The sequence below is a fragment of the Phaeoacremonium minimum genome (assembly GCF_000392275.1).
Source record: "Phaeoacremonium minimum UCRPA7 unplaced genomic scaffold PA7_03_scaffold_415, whole genome shotgun sequence".
Lineage (NCBI taxonomy): Eukaryota > Fungi > Ascomycota > Sordariomycetes > Togniniales > Togniniaceae > Phaeoacremonium > Phaeoacremonium minimum.
In genome coordinates, this window is record NW_006921317.1 from 192,831 (window position 1) to 215,457 (window position 22,627).

The window sequence follows — 22,627 nt, forward strand, 5'->3', positions numbered from 1 at the left end:
CTACCTAATCCCCGTTCTGCTTCCAGAAAACGCACCCCAGCGACAAGGCCGGGATGGTCTTCTCATGTAAAGTGAACACGCAAACCATGCATAAACGATCTAGCCAGCCATAGTGACCATTGCCCTTCTGCTTCCAACACCCGGGGAAGAAAAGGCTAAAGCTAATAGGATTGGGAATTGGTGCTGAAATGCAATCAAGGGAGTACTCGTACAAATTCGTGAGAGACCATCACCAATTGCTGATTTAGGCGAGGTAACCAAGTTCATCATCCTCAAGACGCTCAAGATATTCCTTATCTAGGAGAATTTCAATGCACTTCTTGATGTCTGACACCTGGGGCATGAACCGTTGCCGTATCTGGTGGATGGTTTCGCTGACGAGTTGGCTGTGCTTCATCTTCTTGCGAGCCTTCATGATTCGGACAATAGCAGACTGTAAAGCGATTAGCAACTGGAGGTGATATTCAAAGACAGAAATGGTTATAAGTACCTGTAGCAGTAGCTTGCGGTCCTCCTCGATGGTCTTGTTCGTCTCGACTTCCTCTTGTTTGGACTCGGACTTCATGCCAACATTAAGATTCACTCGAATCTTCTTGCTCTTGAAGTCATAGTTCAGGTTGAAAGTCTTGCCTGGTCCAACCTTCTCTCCTTCAGGGGAGATGGTGAGGACCTTCGCCTTGAGTAGAATGCCGAGTGAAGGATCCAGCGTCTCGTTGTTCAGCTGAGTGGCAGAAGCAATATCTTCGTAGGTGTTCTTGTCCTTGTCGTTGAAGAGTAGTAAGATGGCCATCTGGTACAGAGATACTTGGAAGGTGTAAGGGGTTTTACTATTCTTGCAATAACCTGCTTTAAGCTCGCCTTTGCACAGTTGCCAGAGCCATGTCAGCTTTCGGCCTTCGTGCTTGTTCTTGTAGAAGCGGGTGAACCTCTCGTAGTCACTTGTGATCTCAGCCGGCGGGTTGAATGTCGTGTTAGGAGGTGTCAACGGCCAGAAGCCGGTACCCAGAATAGAATACTGGGAGTCCAAGATGGTGGTGTTTTCGAGCTGGCTGGCGTGCTCCTTGAAGCCTTGGTTCAAGTCTTTGGAAATCTGCATGTCCTGGAACATCCGCTGAAGCTTGTTTGTGTACTCAAAACCGCATGCTTCCTTGAGCTTGCTGATCATGCTGGTCTCGGCGTCATCAGATGATGAGTTACTATGTACCAACCGACGCGCCAGCATGCGGGAGTAGTACTTCTGGAAGACATCCTTGTCTTCGATGTATTTGAAGACAGTCATGATCTGCGTTAGAGTGGCCTCTAGCTCTGCCTCTTCCACACCAGTGCCACTCTTTCGGAGCAGAATATCGGTGTATTTGGCGAGGAGTTCGGGCGATTTGTTGGATCCAGATTTGCAGACATCATTTCGGTTAACGAACTCTCGGCAGGCATTGTCCAGAGATCGAGTGAACTCGGGCTCGTCGTTGAATGCTCGCTTAACCAAGCCCTGGTACTGAGTATGAATCTCCAGAAGAGCATCGACATAGACTTTGGGCTCCAGCTTCTCGGCGTCTTGAGCAACCTTGGCTACGGCTGCCAAGCCTGCCTTGCGTACATGTGCCTCGAACTTTGACCTCAGGGGGTCCAGACCATCGGGAATGCGCGACAGGAGGCTGTACATGCGCTCCATATCCTCTTCGCGGTCATTGTCCAAGAGCACTTGAAACTCATCTCGCAGTAGGTTGGAGTGGTCAGCAATCAGAGCTTGGTTACACGTCTTCTTCAACGACAGTGCAATATCTGCGTGAAGATACAGCCGGACTCGCTCCTCTTCCTCCTCCAATCGGGCCTCGGCCTTCTTCATGTACTCAACAACGCTGTTCTCTGCGACGAATTGCTTACTCTCGGCTTGGTAGAACTGCTTTGTTGCCTCCAAGAAAGGCTTCTCGAAGTGGTACCGGTAACAGTCGAGCGTCGTCTTAGACGGATCTGTCTCGTCCAGGCCCAAGGCAACGAAAGAGTCTACGACCTGCTTGATCTGGCCATACTCAATTGTTTCGCCATTTCGTTGCTTCTCCACCAGCTTGAGAACTGCGTCCATGACCTTCTCCCACACCTTCTCGAAGAAGATGGCACGCCATTGGACCAGGTGCAGAGTGTATACATCGTATATGTTCTTCTTGCCCTCATCCATCTCACGCTTGACCCAGTGGCGGTTGAGGTAACGGAAGAGATGATGGATATACTTCGCAGCAACGGTGTAGCGATCCCACTCCTTTATGTAGAAGGCCAGTAGAGCTTCGTCGGTATGCTTTGTCGATTCTTTGACAAGGGTCTCGAGGTGGGTGTTCAGGTAGTTCATCAACTTCTTATAAAGATCCTCGCCGAGAAGATGCGCTGCTGATGTTAGCTTTTGTACTGGACACATGACACCATGAATATGCTTACCGCCTCGATGAGCTCCTGTGCTGATGTTCTGCTGTGGGTTAAAGCCAACGGCCTTCTGAGATGTGCAGAAGTTGTGGACGGCAGTGTAGACACCCATGTACTATTAACCTCTTTGTCAGTCTTTGCTAAGGGGCAGATGGATGCTTAGGGGGAGGAGGTCAAGTACCGTTGCCATAGTCATGCCTGATTGCAAGTTCAGCATGATCTGTGAAATGCCATCCTCCAGGTAGTTCCACGTATGGTCAATATCATCGCGGTTAGGCTGGGTGGGCATGCCCAAGCCCCGTGCTGGGGAGGCGGTAGCAGGCATCGTGGGTGGCAACACTATCAGAGCCGCTCAGTGCTGCAGGTCGGTGGTGTCGAGATCAAGAGCTCTCGAAAGGAATATTCTTCTGCTTGCTGGATAAGAGGAGTCTCTCCTCCAAGGCAGCAACGAGCTCTTGTGACCTCAAAGGAGTCTCGAGATGAAGGCCTTGGGATGAAAGTCGTCAGTCGCTTGGTGGGGGAAGCAGCTGGGAAGGTGGGCTTTTGCAGTGTCTGACGAGGCCGGCCTTGCCGTGGGAAAGCAGGAAATGGAACCCAGCAGAACCAACAAAAGGATATCTTCACAAAGAAGAAGGGACGGGAATGATGAAGGGAAAGGAACGCAGTGCAGTGGCCACAAACAACCTCGAGTCGTTGATAGTGGAGATGAACGTTAGGCAGATTCAAGTGGCCTCCTCGCTCGAGTGCTGACAGCGCAGTGGAGGTTTCGCCGGGGCCAGGTCGTGCCTAGCGTCTGTGTCGTGCCACTGCCACATCCCACCGTGGCGCGCCTCGCGTATGCCCGCGCTTGCGTCGCTTAGTAGCACCAGTAAGTTTGCACCTTGATGATATCACTGGGAAGCCACATTATGCTGTAAGAAGTTTTCAGAAAGAGCGATATCATGATCTGTCTGACTCCAGAAGTCTTTTCAAGTATGCAGATCAAAGAAAAATTGAATGTGGGAGACTGGAAAAAGTATTCTTTGTCAATCTCAACCGGTACTGGGTCTGGAGTCAACAACAATTTTGACACAAAAACACATGCTCAGCGAAACGTAGGTAGTGGGAATAAAAGAACGCTGAAACAGCGCTGGTTGCATTTTGGACTACTTTTTGGGTATCTATGCTACCTACTTATGTAGGTTCTCATCCTCTCCGCCTCCCAGTCGCTGCACCAGCCGGAAAATGCTCACAGTCAGGTTCATCGACCATGATATCAGCCCGATCAGCAAGAACGTTGCCAATGCCTTCATCAGTTTCGATGTGGGAGGCACGCCCTGATTATGGTATACTAATGCCTCAAACGCTAGGGTAGTACTCGCCGCTTTAAATATAATGAAAAAGAGGTCCATCAAGGTGAGGGAGATTTTCTGCGTGGCCGACCTCAGGCCCAACGGTCGGCCCGTGTACTCGTCCCATGTCATATAGAAGACATACGGCACCGCAACACAGTCCACCACTATTGCGACTATGGCCTGCGATACAGAATTACCAGTGTCGTCCTTGTCGTTGTCAATGTCGAAAATGCGTGCAGAGATGGCGAGAGAGAGGATGGATGTGATGAGCACAATCAATCGGAATGTCAGCGGCACAAAAGGATGGCGGAGCACTACATGCCAAAGCCTCTTGTAGAACGCGCGTGTCCGTGTGGGTTGGGTAGGCCTGTGCTCCAAGGCATGATGTGATGGTAAGTCGAAAGGCTGGTTGAATCCCGGCTGGAGCTTATCCAGGACTTCCGGGTCGACGATCTCGGCGGACTCGTTCGGCATATGACCATAGCGAGAGGACTGTACAAATGTCCGCCATGGCGAGTCGGTCTCTGCAGATATGTAGCCTGGGACGATGACAGGCTCAGCAGACCGGAGGTGATCCCACTTTCTGCCACGGCCATTTCTCCTTCGCCGGCTAAGTGATATCCTTGCCTTCGGCTTGGACGCATCATCTAGCCCCTCGCCGCTCCAGTCTTCGTATCCGTCCTTCGATACCCTTCGCTGAGGTGGGGCGGGGGCATTGTTATGTTGAGGTTTGACAGCCTTCGCCGGGCGGTCGAGCAGGCCCATCTGGTCGTCAGTCGGGGTTCCATAGCGCACTTCATAGGAATCAATCCAAGCTGTAGTATATGCACACATCAGCATCTTCACTCCTAAAAGAGTACATGGGGGCAATCATACGAGGCAAAGACCTGGGTACTCGATTCCGAGCGGCTTGGCTGTCGAGTGCGCTGCTTCCGGTACCACCGGATGAGCGTTGCGCCGGCGCATTCGAGCCGGACGACCCAGGCGCACCGCTCATGATGGGCTTTGTGTTTATGGAAAGGTGGTGTAGTGAAGTACTGTAGGAAAGTAATCGAGTAGGAGCTGAGGCGGTAAGCAAAAGGTCGGATGGTAAGACGGAGACTGGCTCTAGGAGGGTATGGTGAGGAGACAACTGCCGCAATCGTCATCAACAAGCCTCGTCCATCGGCAAGAGGCACACGACAACGAACAACGCGCCGCGAACGAAGAAAAGCTAGCGGTTGAAGAAAATGAAGTGCGGCCCAAGTCAGGCGTTGACCGTCGTGCTGAGTGAGGCGACGGTAGGTTTTGCCTGACCTGACGTGCCGGGTTGCGCCTCTGAGCCAAGAGGTGTAGCGCGGCTACAGCATTGGCATCATTGATCACTCCAGTGGCTGCAAAACCGTGAGGACCTTATTAGGCTGTGGTGGCCTGGGAACCGTTTCTTTGGGGCTTGTTAGGCCGGCACTTGAGCCTTGCTAGAGCCCGGGCCACTCAAGGATTAAGACCGGGGGTATTGCATGCGGAAACAGGCTACCTTTCGTCATTCACAGGGGCATACAGGCCAGACTATGGTGGTATCCAGCTAACACCAGCTGGAATGACCACAGGCAAATCGTCCATTGGCCGTAAGTGACGACTCGTGCGTCACTGTCTGGCTCGCAAGCTTGCAAACTTAGAGGCAGGACGGAGCAGGGGATGCATGTCCCTTACTTGCTCCAACCTTGGTCTAAATTGAAGATTGTTTGAAACAGCTTCAATTCCCACTTCTTCTCTCTTACCTCGGAAGTTTTCCCAAAGTCTTCCTTCGTGTACCTTCTCAATCCTGACTGTTCCTCCTCATGATGCGCTACTCGAGATAACCTCTACCACGGTTCGTAGAGGACAACACAGAAACATCGCCCTGCTACCATCCATAGCCACCGTACAACAACGCCGTCACTATGCGACTCTATCTCCTCCCCATCACCACCCGGCGGACTCTGCTGTACGGCCAGCGTCTCAACACGGCGGCAGCGGTAGCCCAGCAGAACATACTCGACAAGGCGCAGAACCGCGCCTCCAAGCTCTGGGCCGACTGGGAGAAGAAGGAGAAGGGCTGGCAGAAGTCGGTAGTGAACTACGGCAACTACGCCTTGCGCCGCATACCCTACCAAGAATGGGGCCTCAAGTCGGTCCCGCCGCTGTCCACGAAGCGCAAAGATGACGAGCTCCGTGGTACTGATACTGTCGAGGTGATATATCCCAAGCTATTGGTCCCCACAGACAGGGTTTCCAGTGTATTAGAGACACTGAGCACAGAACGAGAAGCTCTTCACAAGAGGAAACTCGTGTACTGTCTCATCGGCATGCCTATTACGATACCCTTCGCGCTGGTACCAATGTAAGGCTCCCGATCCACGTCGTCCGCAATTGTTCGTTCCTAACAACATACGCTTAGCATCCCCAATCTACCATTCTTCTACCTCGTCTACCGCGCCTGGTCTCACTGGCGAGCTCTGGCCGGCGGCAAGCACATTCAATTCCTGATCCAGAACAAGCTCCTCACCCTGAGCCCATCACCCATCCTTGACGAAGTCTATGCGGGAGTGCAACCTCCCCTCCTGTCCACCCCGCAGCCAACGACCGGCCCAGAGGAGGAAGGGCTGCCGAAGAATGTCAGCCCTAACAAGGCCAAGCACACAGATCCACCAGGAGAGGTGATGTTGCTCAACCAGGCGAACGGAAAGAAGGCTGCTCAGCTCCTGGACCTTCCGCAGCTCGAGGTTGAGCTGGAGAGAGCTATATGGCAGGTCGAGACGGCGATGAAGAACCAGGAGGAGGAAGACCCCAAGGAGCAAGAGAAAGAGAAGGATAAAGAGAAGCAACAATAGTAATCCATGAGGTCTTCATCATGATATTGAAACGATGTATGATTATTGGCTCGGAGGCGGACTTGGAAAACTGGGTGTATCGGCACATATATATAGACAGGCAGATTTGCGCCTGCAGTTGAGAGTCGCTCAACTCAGAAATGATATATAGCAGCCTTGCCTACACAAGTTGTAGCATGGTTGTCTATTCAGCTCCAATCTTATAGACCTAGGCCAAGATCTGACACGGTGAGAAGGGCCGTCTGTTACAAATGTGGGCATATCGAGGGCATAGTTTCACACACATCTGAACAGCAAATGATCGTCTATAACCAGCAATCAATTCGACTTTTGTGTTTCCATGGCCAATGGCCAATATATACCCCGCAGGAGGTCCATATATACTCCGACAACTCCATGACGCTGATTCCTGTTTGCCTTGGCTCCTAACTGCCCAAGCTGCGAATCCGTCAAAATCCATGATATTCCAACCAACCATCGCCGTCTGCTAAAGAACGAAGCATGGCCACGATAGAGAGGGGTAAACCCCCAGATAATCTAGCCGATACGACTCCAATTATTCCTCGAGGTCCTCGGCATGAGACAGACAGACCTCAACGGCAAGTCTTCGTTGAGTCCATCAGTGATCACGCCTATCAACGTGAACGACTCGTCCAGGTATATTAAGAGAATCATAACAGGTGCCAAACAGACGCAGCCAGTTTCTTTTTCGAGTGTTTTCGTGCAATATGGTAGGGCAATGATGCGTCGTAATGTTACAAAAGTGCAAGGCGTCGTGTCTGAGGGTCGCAAAACGTCAAGAGGCAACATTAAGAGAACGTGCGCGCGTAGTGATAAAGAAAAGGTCGTGGAGTGGTATCATCGAAAGACAAGAAGATCCCGAAGATAGATAGCTTATGAGGTGGACTGAGGCGTCGAAGTCTCGGACTCTTCGACCATATCAGACACCCGCAGCTTCTTCGCACGGCCGTTTTCATGGACCTCTAGAGCTTCCTTTGCCTCTTTTAACTCGACCTCCATCTCGTCGAGGCGGCGCTTTAGGTTGTTCTCTCTTCGGTGGCTTTCCTCAAGCTGAGTACGCAACTGGCCCTCAGATTTGGTAAGGTTGTCTAATTGGGTGCGTAGCTGAGCCTCGGTCGGGCCAGCCTCCTGTCCTTCGCGTGGGCCGGCGCCATAACTCTCATACTGCTCGAGGCGGCCACGAATGAAATCGTTGATGACCTCCAATTCACTGACACGCGTCTTCAAGCTAGAGTTAGCAGCGAGGAGCGCCTCGTGTGTCTGAGGGATGTCCAGGCGCTCGCCGTTCATGGGCGATGCAGCACGGCCCGGAGATGCAGCAGACACAGCAAAGCCTGGAAGGCTCTGACCGTGTAGTTGGGGATCCTCCACACCATGGTACAACGGCAGATGGTTGCCATACATGTTCGGTGTTGCAGTTCGAGAGACAGGAGAGTGCGAGCCATCGGCATGACCATTGGCTGATTTTTGGGAGGCCCTCCGAGCACCAAGGGCTGCCGCGGCAGCCTGCTGGGCCTGAAGTTCTGCTCCATTGGCATCAGTTGCGACCGTCGGGTTCTGTTGGCGATAGCATCAGTATCAGTGCGATAAGAGGCAGCTGGGTCCGACTGCAAGTGGGGCGGCAACGAACCTTCTTTTTCATACCCAATTCAGGTCGCATGGTCTTCACACGATTGCGACTCTTGATTACATCCGTCTTGAGGGAGATCGGGCGTGGGCGGCCGTGCAGCTTGAGGAACAGACCGCAAGCATTGCAGAGGACCGAGCCCATCTCGTCGCGCCGCCATAACGGCGTGGTGGAGGTGCTGCAGTTTTGGCAGGTGGGCTGCGTGGTTTCACGGTCATGATTAGCCATGGTCGCCATGATTACAATGTTGTGAGAAGTGAAGAGGAGTGGGCAGCGGTGAAGTGGAGAGTTGTGTGTTGTTGCAGGCGACGATGGGTCGAGTCAAGTCAAGGGGATTGCGATTGCGAGGTCAGATAAAGAACGGCGTGGTGACTTGAAAATTCTTATCTGCGCAAGGTCAAGGGAATCGGCGTGTGGGGCGATAAGGAAAAGGAAGGCAGGGGAGGGGAATAGAGGGAAAGAGCGAGTAGGAGTGGAGGCTAAGGCCCAAAAGAGTGCCGACCCCTTATTGCCGAAGTGTAACCGGCCACCTGCTAAGATAACCAGATCTCAGCTATCGGACAGGCCCAGCCGATACCATCCGATAGCCATTGGCTCTACTCCAACCTATTGACGTTACTACAAGGCACTGCCTTGAGTGTGTATTTATACCATCTGCCAAATGACCAAGGAGGAGGCTCTTCATTCTGGAGAGACCACAAGCGGGATTGAATAACTGAATGTCTCAAACTTCCAGACAGAGGACTCTCCTACGCTCTTGACATGGGGTATCTTGGGTGTTTTGTCAAGAGTATTGGTAACAGAGGGTTGAGCGACCAAAGCAATAATGCATACTATTTGTGTTGTTGTAGAGCTGAAAGTGAAAAGACTCACCAAGTTTCCTCCAGAACCGGGTGTTGTTCCCGCAGGAGAGGCAGCTGGGTAAATTGTCGGTAGAGTGTTAGACGGCCTGCTCCAAGTGTCAGTTTATATGCTCTCACCAGTACTGTTCACATCTTTCGCCGAATGAATTCTCACTGAACCCAGCATCCCCTCTCTAGAGAGAGAAAAAAACCAGATAATAGCATAGCCTGTGTTATGCGAATTTCCCCAAAGCAGGCAACATGTGTGAAATGGAACGAGCAAAACTTTTTACGGGACTTCTATAGGCGGAATTGGCCAACAAGAACTGCCCCAACTTGTACCTCAAATTCCACTTGGACCAAGACAAGCAATGCGATAATACAGCGCCATTGATACGAGGGTACAGGGAGCCCCGACCTTCCCTCCTCTGGCGATGAACTTGTAGGTACAAACAGTCTGGTACACACCTTAGTTGTGGTGAGCTGGTAGCAGAAGCCGTGGCAGCGGCTGCTATCGCTGATATCCCTGGCAGTTGAGGCATGGATGCCGTGGTCGACGTGGAGCTCGGTCGAGATATTGGCTCGAGGGTTGTCGGCAGCGGCAGAAGCGGTGCCCCTGCTGCCCCTGCTGCCGCGGCTGCTGCTGCTCCCTCCTCCATGACTGCTCGGAACGGTGGGAGTTCAAGATCGGGCGGTGGTGTCAGGGCCGGCTTCGGCACGGGAAGGGGCAGAGCCAACGGGGACTGCACGGGAGCCAGCGTGACGGTGGATGAAGACGTGTAGAAGTAGAGCCCGAAGTTGCTCTACTGGGAAAAACGATCGATGTCCCGCAAAAGAAGAAAACGGGACAGTGCAAGACTTCGAGCTGGTATGGAATCGCGTAGGGAGGCTTTCTGTTGTCGACTCGGCGTAGGTCGGTAAGGAAGGCCGTTAAGGGATTTTCGTAACACCGGTCGAGGGAGATACAAAGACGAGAAAGCACCGGTCCAACCGAAGAACGAGTGACTTCAAGATCGAGAATGAGGACAAGCGAATGACAAGAAGGCAGGAAGGGTCCGTTAAGAGGGGGAATAGATGACTTTGCTCTCCGAGATACCCTACAACATTACACCAGCAAAAGATCTAGAGAGAGAAGAAAAACCCCCCAGTGCAGGTATGCTTGTATGAACTCTGAAGGAAGACACTATGAGGACAGGGCGTGAAAAGGTCGAATGGCAGAAAGAATGCGGCCCAGGCAGAAATTATTTAGACTAGGACAGGGCTCCCCCGGGAAGCCAGCAATCATGGATGACTGCCCCTTATTATGGCAGATGGGCCTATGGAGAACTCGGATACCCCCTTTGACTAACCTTACCTCAGGTACGGAGTACATGTGCCTTCCAGCACGGTTATATTTGGCTCGCCCAGCTGAGGCTCGAGGATTTTCAATGTATTCTCAATCTATTGGCCAGCACGAGATGAAAACGACCCAGCCTTACAGCGGGAAAACACACCTACAGCGCGCTAACAAGCCTAAGGAAGGTACTGAGGCATGCCTACCTCTTAGGTACCTACCTAGGTACCTACCTACTGTAAGTGAGCTGTACTGTACCCGTACGCACACTTGACTCCCGTCGATACAAGAGATGATGCCACAGTTGAGGAATCCAGATCGCCCGTTCCTCCAATCCAATCCCGAACCTCATCAGCGCGGCCGCGGATCCATGCAGGCCCGTCCAGCTGCCCAGCCGCACACGCGCTTTGGCACTCTCAGGCCTTTTTTTACTCCTGAACAGCGGCGTGTATCATGTATCCGACACTGGCCACCGCGGGCGTTACAGCGCGCGACACTTTTAACTTTTACCTGTCAACTTCTACACACTGCTTGCAGAGTTTTTCTCTCCGTTACACAAAGACGTGAAAAAGCCGATGAGCGGTTAACGCAATGGCCGAGGATCCGTAAGACGACATCGGAGCCAAAAGGCGCAGAGACTAGAGGCATCATTCCCCAGTATTTTGATTTCCATTACCTTAAGTTATTCCTTGTAGCACCATCGGGGATGACCCGCGTCGTTGCCAAGACACGCGCTAACAATGGAGAGATGGATAAGATTGCGAATCTGCCTCTAACTAATCAGATAAGGTACCGCAACTAACCACTTACCCCCTTCCCCCCTTCCTGACCTCCTTTCGATCCAGAAAGTACTGCAGGTATCTGTAAATTATGATCTGATGACAGGGGTGATGCCCATTGCTCGTAACAGAGATCCGGGTAGTGAACATACCTGACTTCATCTGATCCACTTAGGTGACAGAGAAGCAAAGATTAACTGAAGAAATTCCACTTGTACAAATGTGGTCGAGGGATCTGCGATCATCTTGTTTCGTATCTGCCATTATACGGCGGGTATGCAGGCACGCAACTCAACGCCTAGATCTATTCAAATCTAGACTAGATCTGTCCATATAGCCTTTCCTATCTAGGTCGCTTCAGTCACAGCCGATTCAATGAATTTGAGCCCGTCCAGGAACCAGGTCATATTGAGGAGAAGGGAAATGTTTTGTTCAAAGGTGGGTTGATAGGTTTAAGTATGTAAGCTAAGACTCGTATTTCCGGCTACCCTTACACATAAAGGCAAGTTTTTTTGTCTTTGTTTTTCCACGAAATTGATAACACCGCATAGTGTTCCGGCATGAGAAGGGCAGTTTTCGAGACTCATCATGAGTTCTCGATGTTGTATGAATACCATCGCTTCCACGTTATATAGCCAACAATGGGCCTTGCTCGCTAATTTTAGCACTAGACCTCTTGCCAGGCCTAGATTGACGGGTCTTTGAAGAAAATGACCTGTACTGTGATATCATCCCTTACGTTTCTTCTAATCGGTGGAGGCACTGTCATCGCCCCGCAGAACATCGACCTTCTCTTTCCACCAAGCGCGTTCTTAGCTAGGCACACGGCCGCATTGTCGAGGTCCTCAATGGCGAACAGCTCGGGCGTGATCGAACTTGTAAGCCAGCCCTTATCATCGAGCTTGCCCGCAGCCTTGCCCACGGCCTTGATATCATGAACCGGCTCCGATTTGCCAGCGTTTCGTGCCACTAACCAGCGTGAGACGCACTCTACGGCGTCGTCGCTCGACATGACGTCCCACAGACCGTCGGAAGCGAGAATGGCAAAATCTTGAGTCTGGACTCGCCGGGTAGTGATCTCAGGGCGCGCCGTTAAGTACGGTGGTGTCTTATTCTTAGCCAGTGGGCCAAAGCCGTGGTAGTGCGACTGCGACAGCTTGAGAAGATCGTTCGGCCACTTCAGCCGGTTATCCCCAAACGCGCGCGTCACCATGAGCCCTACAAGGCGTCCTTCTTTGGTGTCGATGAGCTCGCCGATCTCCCCAGGGTGCTCCCTGTCCAGTCGCCTGACCTCGTCCTGGTTAAACCCCGTTTGATCAATGCTCAACACATCTGCCGAAAACATGCCAGTCGTAGCGGACCAGGAGCCGAGGACAGCACGTGAGTCACCTGTTACAGCAGTGCGCAGAATAGAGGCATGGAGATCATAGACGGCCAGCAGAGCACAAGAACCATGAGCAGCCGGCATGAGTGCCGAGACAACTTCTGCGGATCCCGGATCATGGCCTGCCTCACAGGCTACTTTGGCTATATCGAGGATGCGGTCATCGAGATGGACGAAGGCATCCTTGATGGCTGTATCTATCACTTCGCCTGGAGCCGACCGAGCAAGACGGTTCAGTGCAGTCGACACATAGGGAATCAATGTCGCTTTCAATGTTGCAGATGTGGCGCCGCCGCTGTTGATCATCAGCTGAAAATCATCAGGGTCTTACTAGCAACCCACGCATGTCCATCGTAGACGCCTGCAAAGACAGTATTGGAACCGCCAACACCCTTTCCAGCACTAACAGCCCACTCATCTTCCACAGGATCGTTACTTGAGACCCGTACAACGTCAACCCGGCCTTTTATTCCATCCTTACTTTCAAAAGCAAAAGAATGGGCGTCTTCTCGTAGCTTCTTATTGGCCGCCTGAAGGTCGAGAACTTTGACTGGTGAGACAATAGAGATGTCCTCCTCAGAGACTACCTCTTTGATGTGAGAGACGGCTACCGTTGAACTTGGAGTCTCAATGGCGGCGTTATTCGAGAAATAAAATCCGGTGGCAGCGGCTGATAATCCACCAGTTCCCCACAGGAGTGTTCGTGAGAATGAGCGGCTGGAACTTGTCGTTGTTTTCCATCGCCGGGTGATCAGCCCGTACGGCGATGGGAGCTTCCCGATCTGGGCAGCTCTTGAAGTAAACCGGAGCATAGCTGTTGACAATGTTGGTAGATTAAGGTTGAGTAGTCACAACAAAACCTCTGGAATCAACGCAATTATATATACTCGATGGCTTACCATGGTAATCACCCATGAGTAGATTGTGTTCAGGTGACCTTAGTACATAGTTCGGTAAGACTGGCCAGGAGCTTGCACCAAGGGGGCTGTGTAGTCATGGACCGTCTCGCGCATGTGCGCAGAATGATGTGTCCCAATTGAGGTCGTCCACAATCATGGTAGGATGCAAAAGGCAAAGGCATGCATTCTAACTCAACACATCCTGGGTTGAACTTTAGAGTACATGAGTGATAATCTTATTACAAGGTATGCACGATGATTTCATCAACAATGGTCAGATGTGAGCAAGGTAAGATCTCAGTCTCACCTTGAAGGCATTTATAAAAGGGAGCCAGCTTATCAATGCCTGAGTGTCGAGTACCAACACTAGATGCTCAACCCTAACCCTCTTTACGTGTCGCCAGGTGGCTGCCAGGCGGGTGCATCTGCAGTACAAAGGACCTTATCTAATCTACCACCACTCTCCACCTCCACTCCTACATACAGTAAGTGCGGCGGGCACGATTTATTTTGCCGTCTTTGGTGGTGGGAGCCTTTCTGACCGCCAAAATTTCTAGCTAAACAGCTACTACTGTACATTTTTCTGCCTGCAAAACCACTTGTCCATCTGCCCTCATTGCAATTGCAAGGAATTGGCAAGGCAACTACGATTTGAAGATGCCTTCGACTCACAAGAAAGACAAGCCGTGGGATACGGACGACATAGATAAATGGAAAGTCGACACTTTTACCCCCAATGACAATGCGGGCGGCACCTTTGCAGAGGAGTCTTCTTTCATGGTACGCTTCCTCCCCTCTTGTCGCAATGCGAAGCCCTCCGCTGACCTTGACTTTCGTAGACCCTCTTTCCCAAGTATCGCGAAGTATATCTGAGAGAGGCGTGGCCGCTTGTCACGCGGGCCCTTGAGAAGCATGGAATTGCCTGCACCCTCGATCTCGTTGAGGGTTCCATGACCGTAAAAACCACGAGAAAAACTTTCGATCCGGCTGCCATTCTGAATGCTCGCGATCTCATCAAGCTTCTGGCCCGAAGCGTACCAGCACCGCAAGCTGTCAAGATTTTGGACGATGGCGTGGCTTGCGATGTCATCAAGATTCGAAGCCTTGTGCGTAATAAGGAGCGTTTCATCAAAAGACGGCAGAGGATTCTAGGGCCCAACGGCACAACGCTGAAAGCCCTCGAGCTACTCACGAGTACCTACATCCTGGTTCACGGCAACACAGTTTCTGTCATGGGACCATTCAAGGGCTTGAAGGAGGTCAGGAGAGTGGTGGAGGATTGTATGGCCAACGTGCATCCCATCTACTTGATTAAGGAGCTTATGATCAAGCGAGAGTTGGCCAAAGACCCAGAGCTGGCAAACGAGAGTTGGGACAGGTTCTTGCCCAATTTCAAGAAGCGAAACCTGAGCAAGAGACGTGTGCCCTTCAGTGTCACGGACAAATCAAAGAAGACGTATACTGCTTTCCCTCCCGCGCCCGAGAAGAGCAAGGTCGATTTGCAGATCGAGAGCGGAGAGTATTTCTTGGGCAAGCAAGCCAAGGAGAGAGCTGCACAGGCGGAGCGGGCCGAAAAGGCAAAGCAGAGGAAAGAAGAGAAGAAACGAGAACGAGAGCAAGACTTCGTGCCGCCGGAAGAGCCAGGCACCAAGCCCAAGAAAAGGAAGAAGTCAAAGACGGACGATGCTTGAGGTACGCATTAGACGTATGGCATCGGGCGGATACAGCTCTCGGCGTTTTAGGATTGCATAAGGTCATTGCCTCGCTAGTTCAGGTCTTCACATGAGCTTTAGCTTGTATAAATAAATGATACCCAAATGGTGTAATGTGTCCTTGGAAGCTCAGACTAGTGACTTCGTAATAGGTGCCCGTAAAAGACTTTTTTGTATTGTAAATATCGTTTCTATTATACTGATATACTCGTTATTACAGTTTGGAAGGTGAGTCAGGCCTATCCGGGTTGATTTCAATCACTAACTTGCCGAACTGCTTTCCCTCATGCATCTCCGTAAACAAGCCATCTAACGCCTCCAGATTATCCAAACCCTTGACAACCCGGCTAACGACCGGGCGTATCTTCTTCTCTCTAACGAAATCCATCATCTCCTTGAACTCCTTTCTAGAACCCATGGTGCTGCCCCTGAGCTCGACGTTCTTCATGAAAGCCTGTGCAATCCAATCCATCTTCGGCGCTAGAGTCATGCCGTATGATGAGATGATGCCCCCAGGTTTGATGATTCTGATAACTCTCTTCATGATATCACCCCCAGCGCCGTCAACGACGGCATCGAGGTACGGCCGATCCTCCGGGAGCATCTTCTGCAGCTGCTTCTCCCAGTCCGGAGCCTTGTATATCACACCGCCTTTAGCGCCCATCTTCTTTGCCTTCTCAAGCTTGGCCTCGTCCCCGGACGTCACAAACACATTGCACTCTTTGGCGACGGCGAATTGCAGTACTTGCAGAGCGACTCCACCGCCGATGCCTGTGATTAAAATGTTCCTCCCGGGCTCGGCATTGGCGCTCTTCGTGACAAGCGCTCGCCATCCCGTCAGTCCTACCAGCGGCAATGCAGCTCCCTCGGCAGGCGTCAAATGCTCAGGGGCAGGCTCGACCTCGTCTTCTGACACGACGATGTACTCCTGGGCCATGCCAAGATCGTAAGAGACAGTAGAGCCGAGGACAGCGTACTTCAACATGTCCTCTGGGCCTTCGGGACTGGATTCCCATCCTCGGCACGGAGTCAGGACCACTGGCTTATTCACCAAGTTGGTTTTGCAGTTTGGTCCTGCCTCCACGACCGTGCCGTAGCCATCGGCCAGCATGGGAGTGTCCCAAGAAATGCCTGGATACAAATGCTGCCTGATGAACAGGTCTCGATGGTTCAATGCAGCTGCATTGAGACGGATAAGAAGTTCATTGGGCCCAGGCGAGGCTGGCTTGGGGATCTCCTTGAGCACCAGGCTGTTGTAGGTCAGCGGAAGCCATCGATGATAGGGTAATGGGAGGGCACTACGAACGGATAATACACCTGACCGGGCTTGCCCCCCTCAATCTTCTTTAGTGCTAGAGCTTTTGGCATCTTGATTTTTGGTCAACGACCTAGTGAAGAGTCAAGATAAGAAGAATCCGACTATTAGATATATGTATGCCTTTCTGGTTGACCGTATAATGAAACAGCGCTTAATAAGCTGCTCGAAGCGGTACAAAGTAGAACCGCCAAACGGGTAGAGCGGGTGGAACGGGCTTCTTCCTTCACGTACCTATATGCAACAATACTTGATGGTTTTATATGCAGGTCTATGCATGTAAGTGCCTTGGTAGGTCTTGTTTACGGATGGGATGTAAAGGCAGTTCCAACGTTTGGATTCCCCGCTCATCCCCGCCCACTAACTACCCACGGCGCCAACAGCCTCGGTTGATGTCAATCCCACATCCTCCCCGGATGAACGGTCACCTACCCCACAGATTCCGGCGTGAGATGGCCCCCATGTGCTATTCGCACGTCGGCAGGAGCCCCGGGCTCAATAATCATGCCGGGTCCTGTCCGGGTGGATCCTTCGGAACCCCGTCCACCGCACTCACTCCTTTGACCACCCTTTCTGCACCATGGTCGAGTAGTACCTCTACTTTAGTATCTTGTGTGGTTCCGCGTGCAAATGATACATTGAAAGATTTATAAGCAGATGGACCTCACGGACCTCGGTTCACAAGGTGTGGAGTCAAAAAGTCCAGATACGGGTATATCTTCTCTTTCCTTACAACCTTCAAATCACCTAGCGGGAAGTGGCAACATGCTAATTCAAGATATCGAGTTCCATAGTTCGGCGAAGGTGGAAATGTGCGGAGCTGTAGATGTCCCGTGCGCCCATTACTCGCTTCTTTCAAATTCCTGCAGTTGTAGGTGCTGCTTCAGATCTCTGTTTTGCACAGCAAATTGTCGATGTGTGTTGTAAGGAAAGCCTGTAGAATTCAAACAGGCAGCATATAGTCAGGATAGTCAGATAAGAATCTAGTAGCACAAGCAGGAATAATTTCAGCAACAAACGATATATTATATTTAATGTACCCGGTACCTATGCTCCTTCAAGTGAAAGATCGAAAGCCAAAGCTGGGAAGACCACTTTGATGATGACTACCAAAGTGCTAAGTAGACATGGTTTTCGATTAGAGTAGCCAAGTGCTATTAGATGATGCTCTGACATATCGAAGTGATTCAGCTAGCTTGCAAGTATCCTAAATGAAAACCTTCGCTGCAATAGGGCATAAGCCCCAAAATGGCGTTTAAGAGATTGACTATTCACAGGGTAAAACGATTCTTAGACTTATTCAATACAGAAACTTGGATATAACGGCACCGAAGCCAAACGCCGCGCCGATAGTGATGAGACTTGACACAGACAGGAGAGAGATGCCGCTGATGCCATGTCCAGACGTGCAGCCGCCCGCGGCTCTCGCACCAACCGCCATCAGGACACCGCCAGCAAAAGCCTGGGCCGGGGGCACGATGAGAGAGACAGGGCTAATAAGCTCGGGATACCAATGCCCTAATGCCCATGAGCCGGCAACCATGCCAGCAGAGAACACCAGAGAACTAACTCCAGGGCGTGCACCCTTGCTGCTAAAACCCCATGTCACCCAATCACCGACCACCTCGAAACACGTCGACACGCCGATGAGGGTCTTCCGTAGCAACAATGACAACAGTTGGGCGGCACCGATGAGCAGACCACCGACCACAGGGGAGATTCTCGCCTCTGGGCCGGTAGAGGTATAAAGCACGGTGCCAGCAACGACGGAGGCGAAGGCAGTCTCGAATATCGCAAGAGTAGCGGCGTGACTGATGCCCAGTGCTTCATAAACACCCGTCTTCAGCTGGCTCTGAGGCTTCGGCCGCTTAGCGATCATGGGCCGAAGGAAAGTGACCCAGGCGATGCCTCCGGCAAGTGCGCCTCCTACCGCATAGTAGCCAGAGCGAATGCCGAGGGCGATCTGCGGGAAGACGGTCCCAGGACACGATCCGGCCAGCGCCATGCCGGCACCGAGAGTGAGTCCACCGATGATGTTGCCATCGTAGGCCGAAAAGAGGCCTACTGACGAGTAGCCTCGGGGTTTAGCTTGGAGGTAGCCAGTGTTCTGGAGCGCGGTGACAAGGACTCTGATGGGTTGTCAACAACTAAGGCTGCAGCAAAGGCGAAATGCAACTTACGCGCTGGCAGCTGTGGCAGTAAGGAAGGCTTGTATCATATGCCAGTTCTCGAAAGTCAACTGTGAGACAATGACTGAGGGTTGGTAGACGCCGGAAGCCGTCAATGCTGCGCCAAAGGCAGCACCTGTAACCAGGGCATCCATTTCGACAATTGGTACACAGAATGTTCAAGATGTATGAATGATCTCGAAATCTGAAAGCGGTTCCAACCTCAGATCAGAAAGATTAATGCAACGTCCACGGCGGGAACCCTCGATGGTAGATAGCGTTCAATGCGAATGACGACAACGCGACCACATCGCGGCACAGGTGTCTCTGCGACTCTTATAACAATAGGCGCCGATGCCAAATTCCCGCGCCACAGACTTCGCCGAACTTTAATGTCGACTCTGGAGACTACGCGGCGGCCAGACGGCGAGTAATGTACATAGTAGTGTGCAAGAACGTGAGCGAGTCGTGGGGAGGAAGGGAGGGACCCATTGAGGGCCCAGTTGCCCAGCTGGGTCTGCCCATGATTTCCACTACCTGGCTAATGATCTGCCTGGCATCTTGCGTGATCTGGGTTGTGGCGTTTTGGGGCCAGCCTTTCCTTCGTGGAGCAAATTGGCCAGCTAGTCCTGTTCTATGCTCTCTAGAATTGGATGTGGGAAGACAGTACGGCGACCATTTTGTATCGATTACTAACCCAGAATTCTTGGATAAGTGGCCGATATGTTTGCCGTGTCTCCCGAGACTACAAACACCTCAATCTGGGGCTCACAGCATGAAAGATTGGAGATTGCGATCGTCTTTTCAGCCTCTCCCGTTCGGCCACATAAGAGTCTCAGCCATTTACTGCAGGGGCGTTCCTGTACCGCATATTAAACCATTCCCAGGTCCCTGGGTTCTGGTGGCATTGAGTCGCCGACCTGTCGGGGACCTGGGGGTTTGCAGCGGGTCCAAGCTCTTCTTCGGTTGCCCATTCCGGAGGCTCCACACTCGGCCGGCAACCGAGATGCACCGGCAGCGGATGCAGTGACACCGTAAGCACGGTCAGATCCGGACTTTGAATCCTTCATCGATCCTCCCGGCAGCTCGGAACGCTAAGATCGAATTTGCTATTCCCGCCTATCAACAGTGTTCCCGGTGGTCATGCTGTACTTTCTTAGGCCGTCCATTTTGTATTCTTATAAATCTAGATAGTATGCTTGCTACATCAATGATGACTGATACTACCATTGATGAGGTACCTTGACATGATCGAGAAGCTGAGGCTTGGTCCCGTCGACCACTTAAAGAAAGCCAGGAGCAGAAGCAGGAGCAGGAGCATCTGAAGTCGGCGTCGCTGACTTCCGGGCTGTCACCTCAATCTCTATCTTCATGGCCTCCTCCATCAATCCCGCCTGAATCATCGTCGCTGCTGGCCGGACATCCCCCAACCATTTCTGCAACACCGGCCACGTTTTAGGGAAATCGTGGCGATCCGGGACGATATAGCGCACTCTGACAATATCCTTGATCTCGGCTCCGGCCTCTATGAGAGCTGCGGCAATGTTCTTCATGCACTGCTCAGCCTGTTCGGCCACATCGGGGGAAATGATGCCCGTCTTGTAGTCGTAGCTGTGGCAATACGCTTTGTTAAGCATTGTAATGAACTCATGTGTGGGTGATAGGAAAATACACACCCTGTGCACCCAGAAACAAAAACCCATTCTCCGCCAGAAATGACAGCACGAGAGTAGCCGATCTGACTTTCGAAGGCAGAGCCTGAACTGATAAGCTCTCGCGCGGCCATAGTCCCGATGTTGGCCAATTTATAGAGATTTTCCCTGTTACCTGCAGTAGCGACGACAGACAATTACAAGCCTGCAATTATAGCTGGTAGTGTCATTGTCTGATATCTTTGGTTCTGGTAGACCAAAACTATGACTCTTCAGTGATATGCTGGTTTAATCGCACTACTGCCTCGGCCCTATCACAGCTACGGTGGTAAAGATCAAAGGGCACCGACCCACCGGGTTCCACCTATTGCCGCTAATTGAAGTGTTCTCTAGCCAATCGCCCAGGATTACTTACATTTGCGGTCGCTTGCTGAATAGCGCTGAGATATACTTGCGAGATGCAGAGCATTATTTTCAGCCTATGCCGAGCAATCTGCCAAGTATGTCAGACTCACTCTTAATGGTTCAACACCCCTGAGCATTTCCAAGCTGAAGCCGTCGTAATGCGCGCCGTCGTTCGCGGCATCCGGGGGCCCCGAGAGGATTAGACGGACCATAATCCTTCACCGGACTGTATCGCTTGCGCAGCATGGCTTGAATTGACACCGTAAATGGCTTGTCGTATACTATTTAGCAAGGGGGGTTTTCAGCTGTGTCAAGGTTATTGCGACTTCTGCTGAAGCTATATCTAGCTTCCACAAGCCTACGAAGTTGCGTTGACATGTTGCTCTACCACCTTTGGTTACTTTGGTCAGTGTACATACCGAACAGGAAAATATATTCAAGAAGCACTTCGATCATCAACTGTCTTTCATCTATTATAATATCGAGTTCAAAAGATAACCCATATATGAGACAGTCTTGGGATTACACTTGATTCAACATCGTGTAGAATGGCCGCGAATACGCCCAAACCGGCTTACCCTCAAGCAGAGTGTTTAATTAATGCCGGCCTACAAGCTCAGGTTCTCCTGCCGACGGAGGCTGACTACATCGCTCGCGAGGAGTCGTACTGGTCCAACAGCGCCAAACTCAAGCCCGCGTGCATCGTTCGACCACGGTCCTCGCAGGAAGTGGCCGTGGCTGTCAAAGCGCTGGTTGCCGCTGGCCAGAAATTTGCTGTTCGCAGCGGTGGACACACCCAGTGGGCTGGCTCAAATAACATACAAGATGGTGTAACCATCGACATGAGCTTGCTGGACTCGACCATCTTTGACAGTGCCTCCGAGACTGTCAGCATTGGGCCAGGTGCGCGCTGGCGTCATGTGTATGATGAGCTACACAAGCATGGACGAGCTGTCGCAGGCGGCCGTGATGGTAACGTCGGCGTAGCTGGGCTGCTACTTGGCGGAGGGCTTACTTTCTTCAGCGCGCGAATGGGATTTGCGTGCGACAATGTCATCGAGTACGAGATTGTGCTCGCTGATGGAAGTATTACATATGCCGACAAAGAGCGCAATGGCGATCTCTTCGTCGCACTCAAGGGTGGATCCAATAACTTCGGCATTGTGACATCTTTCAAAATGAATGCCATTAAGTCCGACAAGATATGGGGCGGTGTGGCAATCCTCCCAAAGCAAGTGACTCCGCAGGCCGTCGATGCCTTTGTAGCCTTCACAGACAATGTTACCAATGACAACGACAGCAATTTGATCTGTTTCTTCACTCACTCGCCTAGACTCAAGGATATAGTCATCACCCCCTTCTACGCCAATATTGTAGGCATTGAGAAGCCACCCGCATACGATAAGTGGTTGTCCCTGCCGGAGATTGACAATAAAGCCAAGATGACAAGCATCTCTGAAATGGCCTCTGAGTATCATATATCTGCCGGATACTAGTGAGTATAGCACCACCTTGGATGACCTACCATCTGTTTATCATGAGATTAGAGATAGAAAGCTGACATCGTTTGTAAATAAGTGACACCTGTGCTACTTGCTGTTTCAAGAGTGATGCCTGCATCGTTGCCAAAGCGGTTGAACTACACACGCAGCTTGTTCAAGAACTAGCGGACTATATTCCAGATCGCGACTTCATCACACAATGTGTCTTTCAGCCGCTCCCCACGATCTTCGGACAAAGATCAGTCGAGGCAGGAGGGCGGAATGTTCTCGGCGTGGAGCGACAGCCGCATAATGGTATCATCTTTTCCCTCGTTGTTATGGTACGGACCTCTGAGCAGGAGGCTTTTGCATACCCCAAGGTCATAGCATTAGTTAATGCCGTAGTGGACT

The 22,627-nt window shown here is 51.6% G+C and overlaps 9 protein-coding genes across 9 annotated transcripts; 3 read left to right on the forward strand and 6 right to left on the reverse strand.

Annotated features, from left to right (window-relative positions):
- Positions 1 to 244: 244 nt before the first annotated feature.
- On the reverse strand, positions 245 to 2,737 carry UCRPA7_5548 (putative cullin family protein; the record flags this gene model as incomplete). The annotated part of the gene is made up of 3 exons (XM_007918094.1): positions 245 to 433; positions 491 to 2,527; positions 2,594 to 2,737. 3 exons carry the CDS (start codon positions 2,735 to 2,737, stop codon positions 245 to 247), a joined length of 2,370 nt encoding a protein of 789 aa, XP_007916285.1.
- Positions 2,738 to 5,668: 2,931 nt separating this feature from the next.
- Positions 5,669 to 6,598, forward strand: UCRPA7_5549 (hypothetical protein; the record flags this gene model as incomplete). Its single annotated transcript, XM_007918095.1, has 2 exons — positions 5,669 to 6,108; positions 6,166 to 6,598. The coding sequence occupies 2 exons, from the start codon at positions 5,669 to 5,671 to the stop codon at positions 6,596 to 6,598; spliced, it is 873 nt and encodes a 290-aa protein (XP_007916286.1).
- An 894-nt stretch (positions 6,599 to 7,492) lies between these two features.
- UCRPA7_5550 (putative gata transcription factor protein) lies at positions 7,493 to 8,483 on the reverse strand (the record flags this gene model as incomplete). Its single annotated transcript, XM_007918096.1, has 2 exons — positions 7,493 to 8,176; positions 8,250 to 8,483. The coding sequence occupies 2 exons, from the start codon at positions 8,481 to 8,483 to the stop codon at positions 7,493 to 7,495; spliced, it is 918 nt and encodes a 305-aa protein (XP_007916287.1).
- A 3,402-nt stretch (positions 8,484 to 11,885) lies between these two features.
- Positions 11,886 to 13,499, reverse strand: UCRPA7_5551 (putative protein phosphatase 2c protein; the record flags this gene model as incomplete). Its single annotated transcript, XM_007918097.1, has 3 exons — positions 11,886 to 12,879; positions 12,927 to 13,254; positions 13,484 to 13,499. 3 exons carry the CDS (start codon positions 13,497 to 13,499, stop codon positions 11,886 to 11,888), a joined length of 1,338 nt encoding a protein of 445 aa, XP_007916288.1.
- Positions 13,500 to 14,140: 641 nt separating this feature from the next.
- UCRPA7_5552 (putative ribosomal rna assembly protein krr1 protein) lies at positions 14,141 to 15,174 on the forward strand (the record flags this gene model as incomplete). The annotated part of the gene is made up of 2 exons (XM_007918098.1): positions 14,141 to 14,263; positions 14,323 to 15,174. The coding sequence occupies 2 exons, from the start codon at positions 14,141 to 14,143 to the stop codon at positions 15,172 to 15,174; spliced, it is 975 nt and encodes a 324-aa protein (XP_007916289.1).
- Positions 15,175 to 15,409: 235 nt separating this feature from the next.
- On the reverse strand, positions 15,410 to 16,563 carry UCRPA7_5553 (putative oxidoreductase protein; the record flags this gene model as incomplete). The annotated part of the gene is made up of 2 exons (XM_007918099.1): positions 15,410 to 16,445; positions 16,502 to 16,563. 2 exons carry the CDS (start codon positions 16,561 to 16,563, stop codon positions 15,410 to 15,412), a joined length of 1,098 nt encoding a protein of 365 aa, XP_007916290.1.
- A 1,247-nt stretch (positions 16,564 to 17,810) lies between these two features.
- On the reverse strand, positions 17,811 to 18,833 carry UCRPA7_5554 (putative family protein; the record flags this gene model as incomplete). The annotated part of the gene is made up of 2 exons (XM_007918100.1): positions 17,811 to 18,639; positions 18,691 to 18,833. 2 exons carry the CDS (start codon positions 18,831 to 18,833, stop codon positions 17,811 to 17,813), a joined length of 972 nt encoding a protein of 323 aa, XP_007916291.1.
- A 1,128-nt stretch (positions 18,834 to 19,961) lies between these two features.
- Positions 19,962 to 20,315, reverse strand: UCRPA7_5555 (putative endoribonuclease l-psp protein; the record flags this gene model as incomplete). The annotated part of the gene is made up of 1 exon (XM_007918101.1): positions 19,962 to 20,315. The coding sequence occupies one exon, from the start codon at positions 20,313 to 20,315 to the stop codon at positions 19,962 to 19,964; it is 354 nt and encodes a 117-aa protein (XP_007916292.1).
- A 968-nt stretch (positions 20,316 to 21,283) lies between these two features.
- Positions 21,284 to 22,231, forward strand: UCRPA7_5556 (putative fad binding domain containing protein; the record flags this gene model as incomplete). Its single annotated transcript, XM_007918102.1, has 1 exon — positions 21,284 to 22,231. The coding sequence occupies one exon, from the start codon at positions 21,284 to 21,286 to the stop codon at positions 22,229 to 22,231; it is 948 nt and encodes a 315-aa protein (XP_007916293.1).
- Between the last annotated feature and the right edge of the window lie 396 nt (positions 22,232 to 22,627).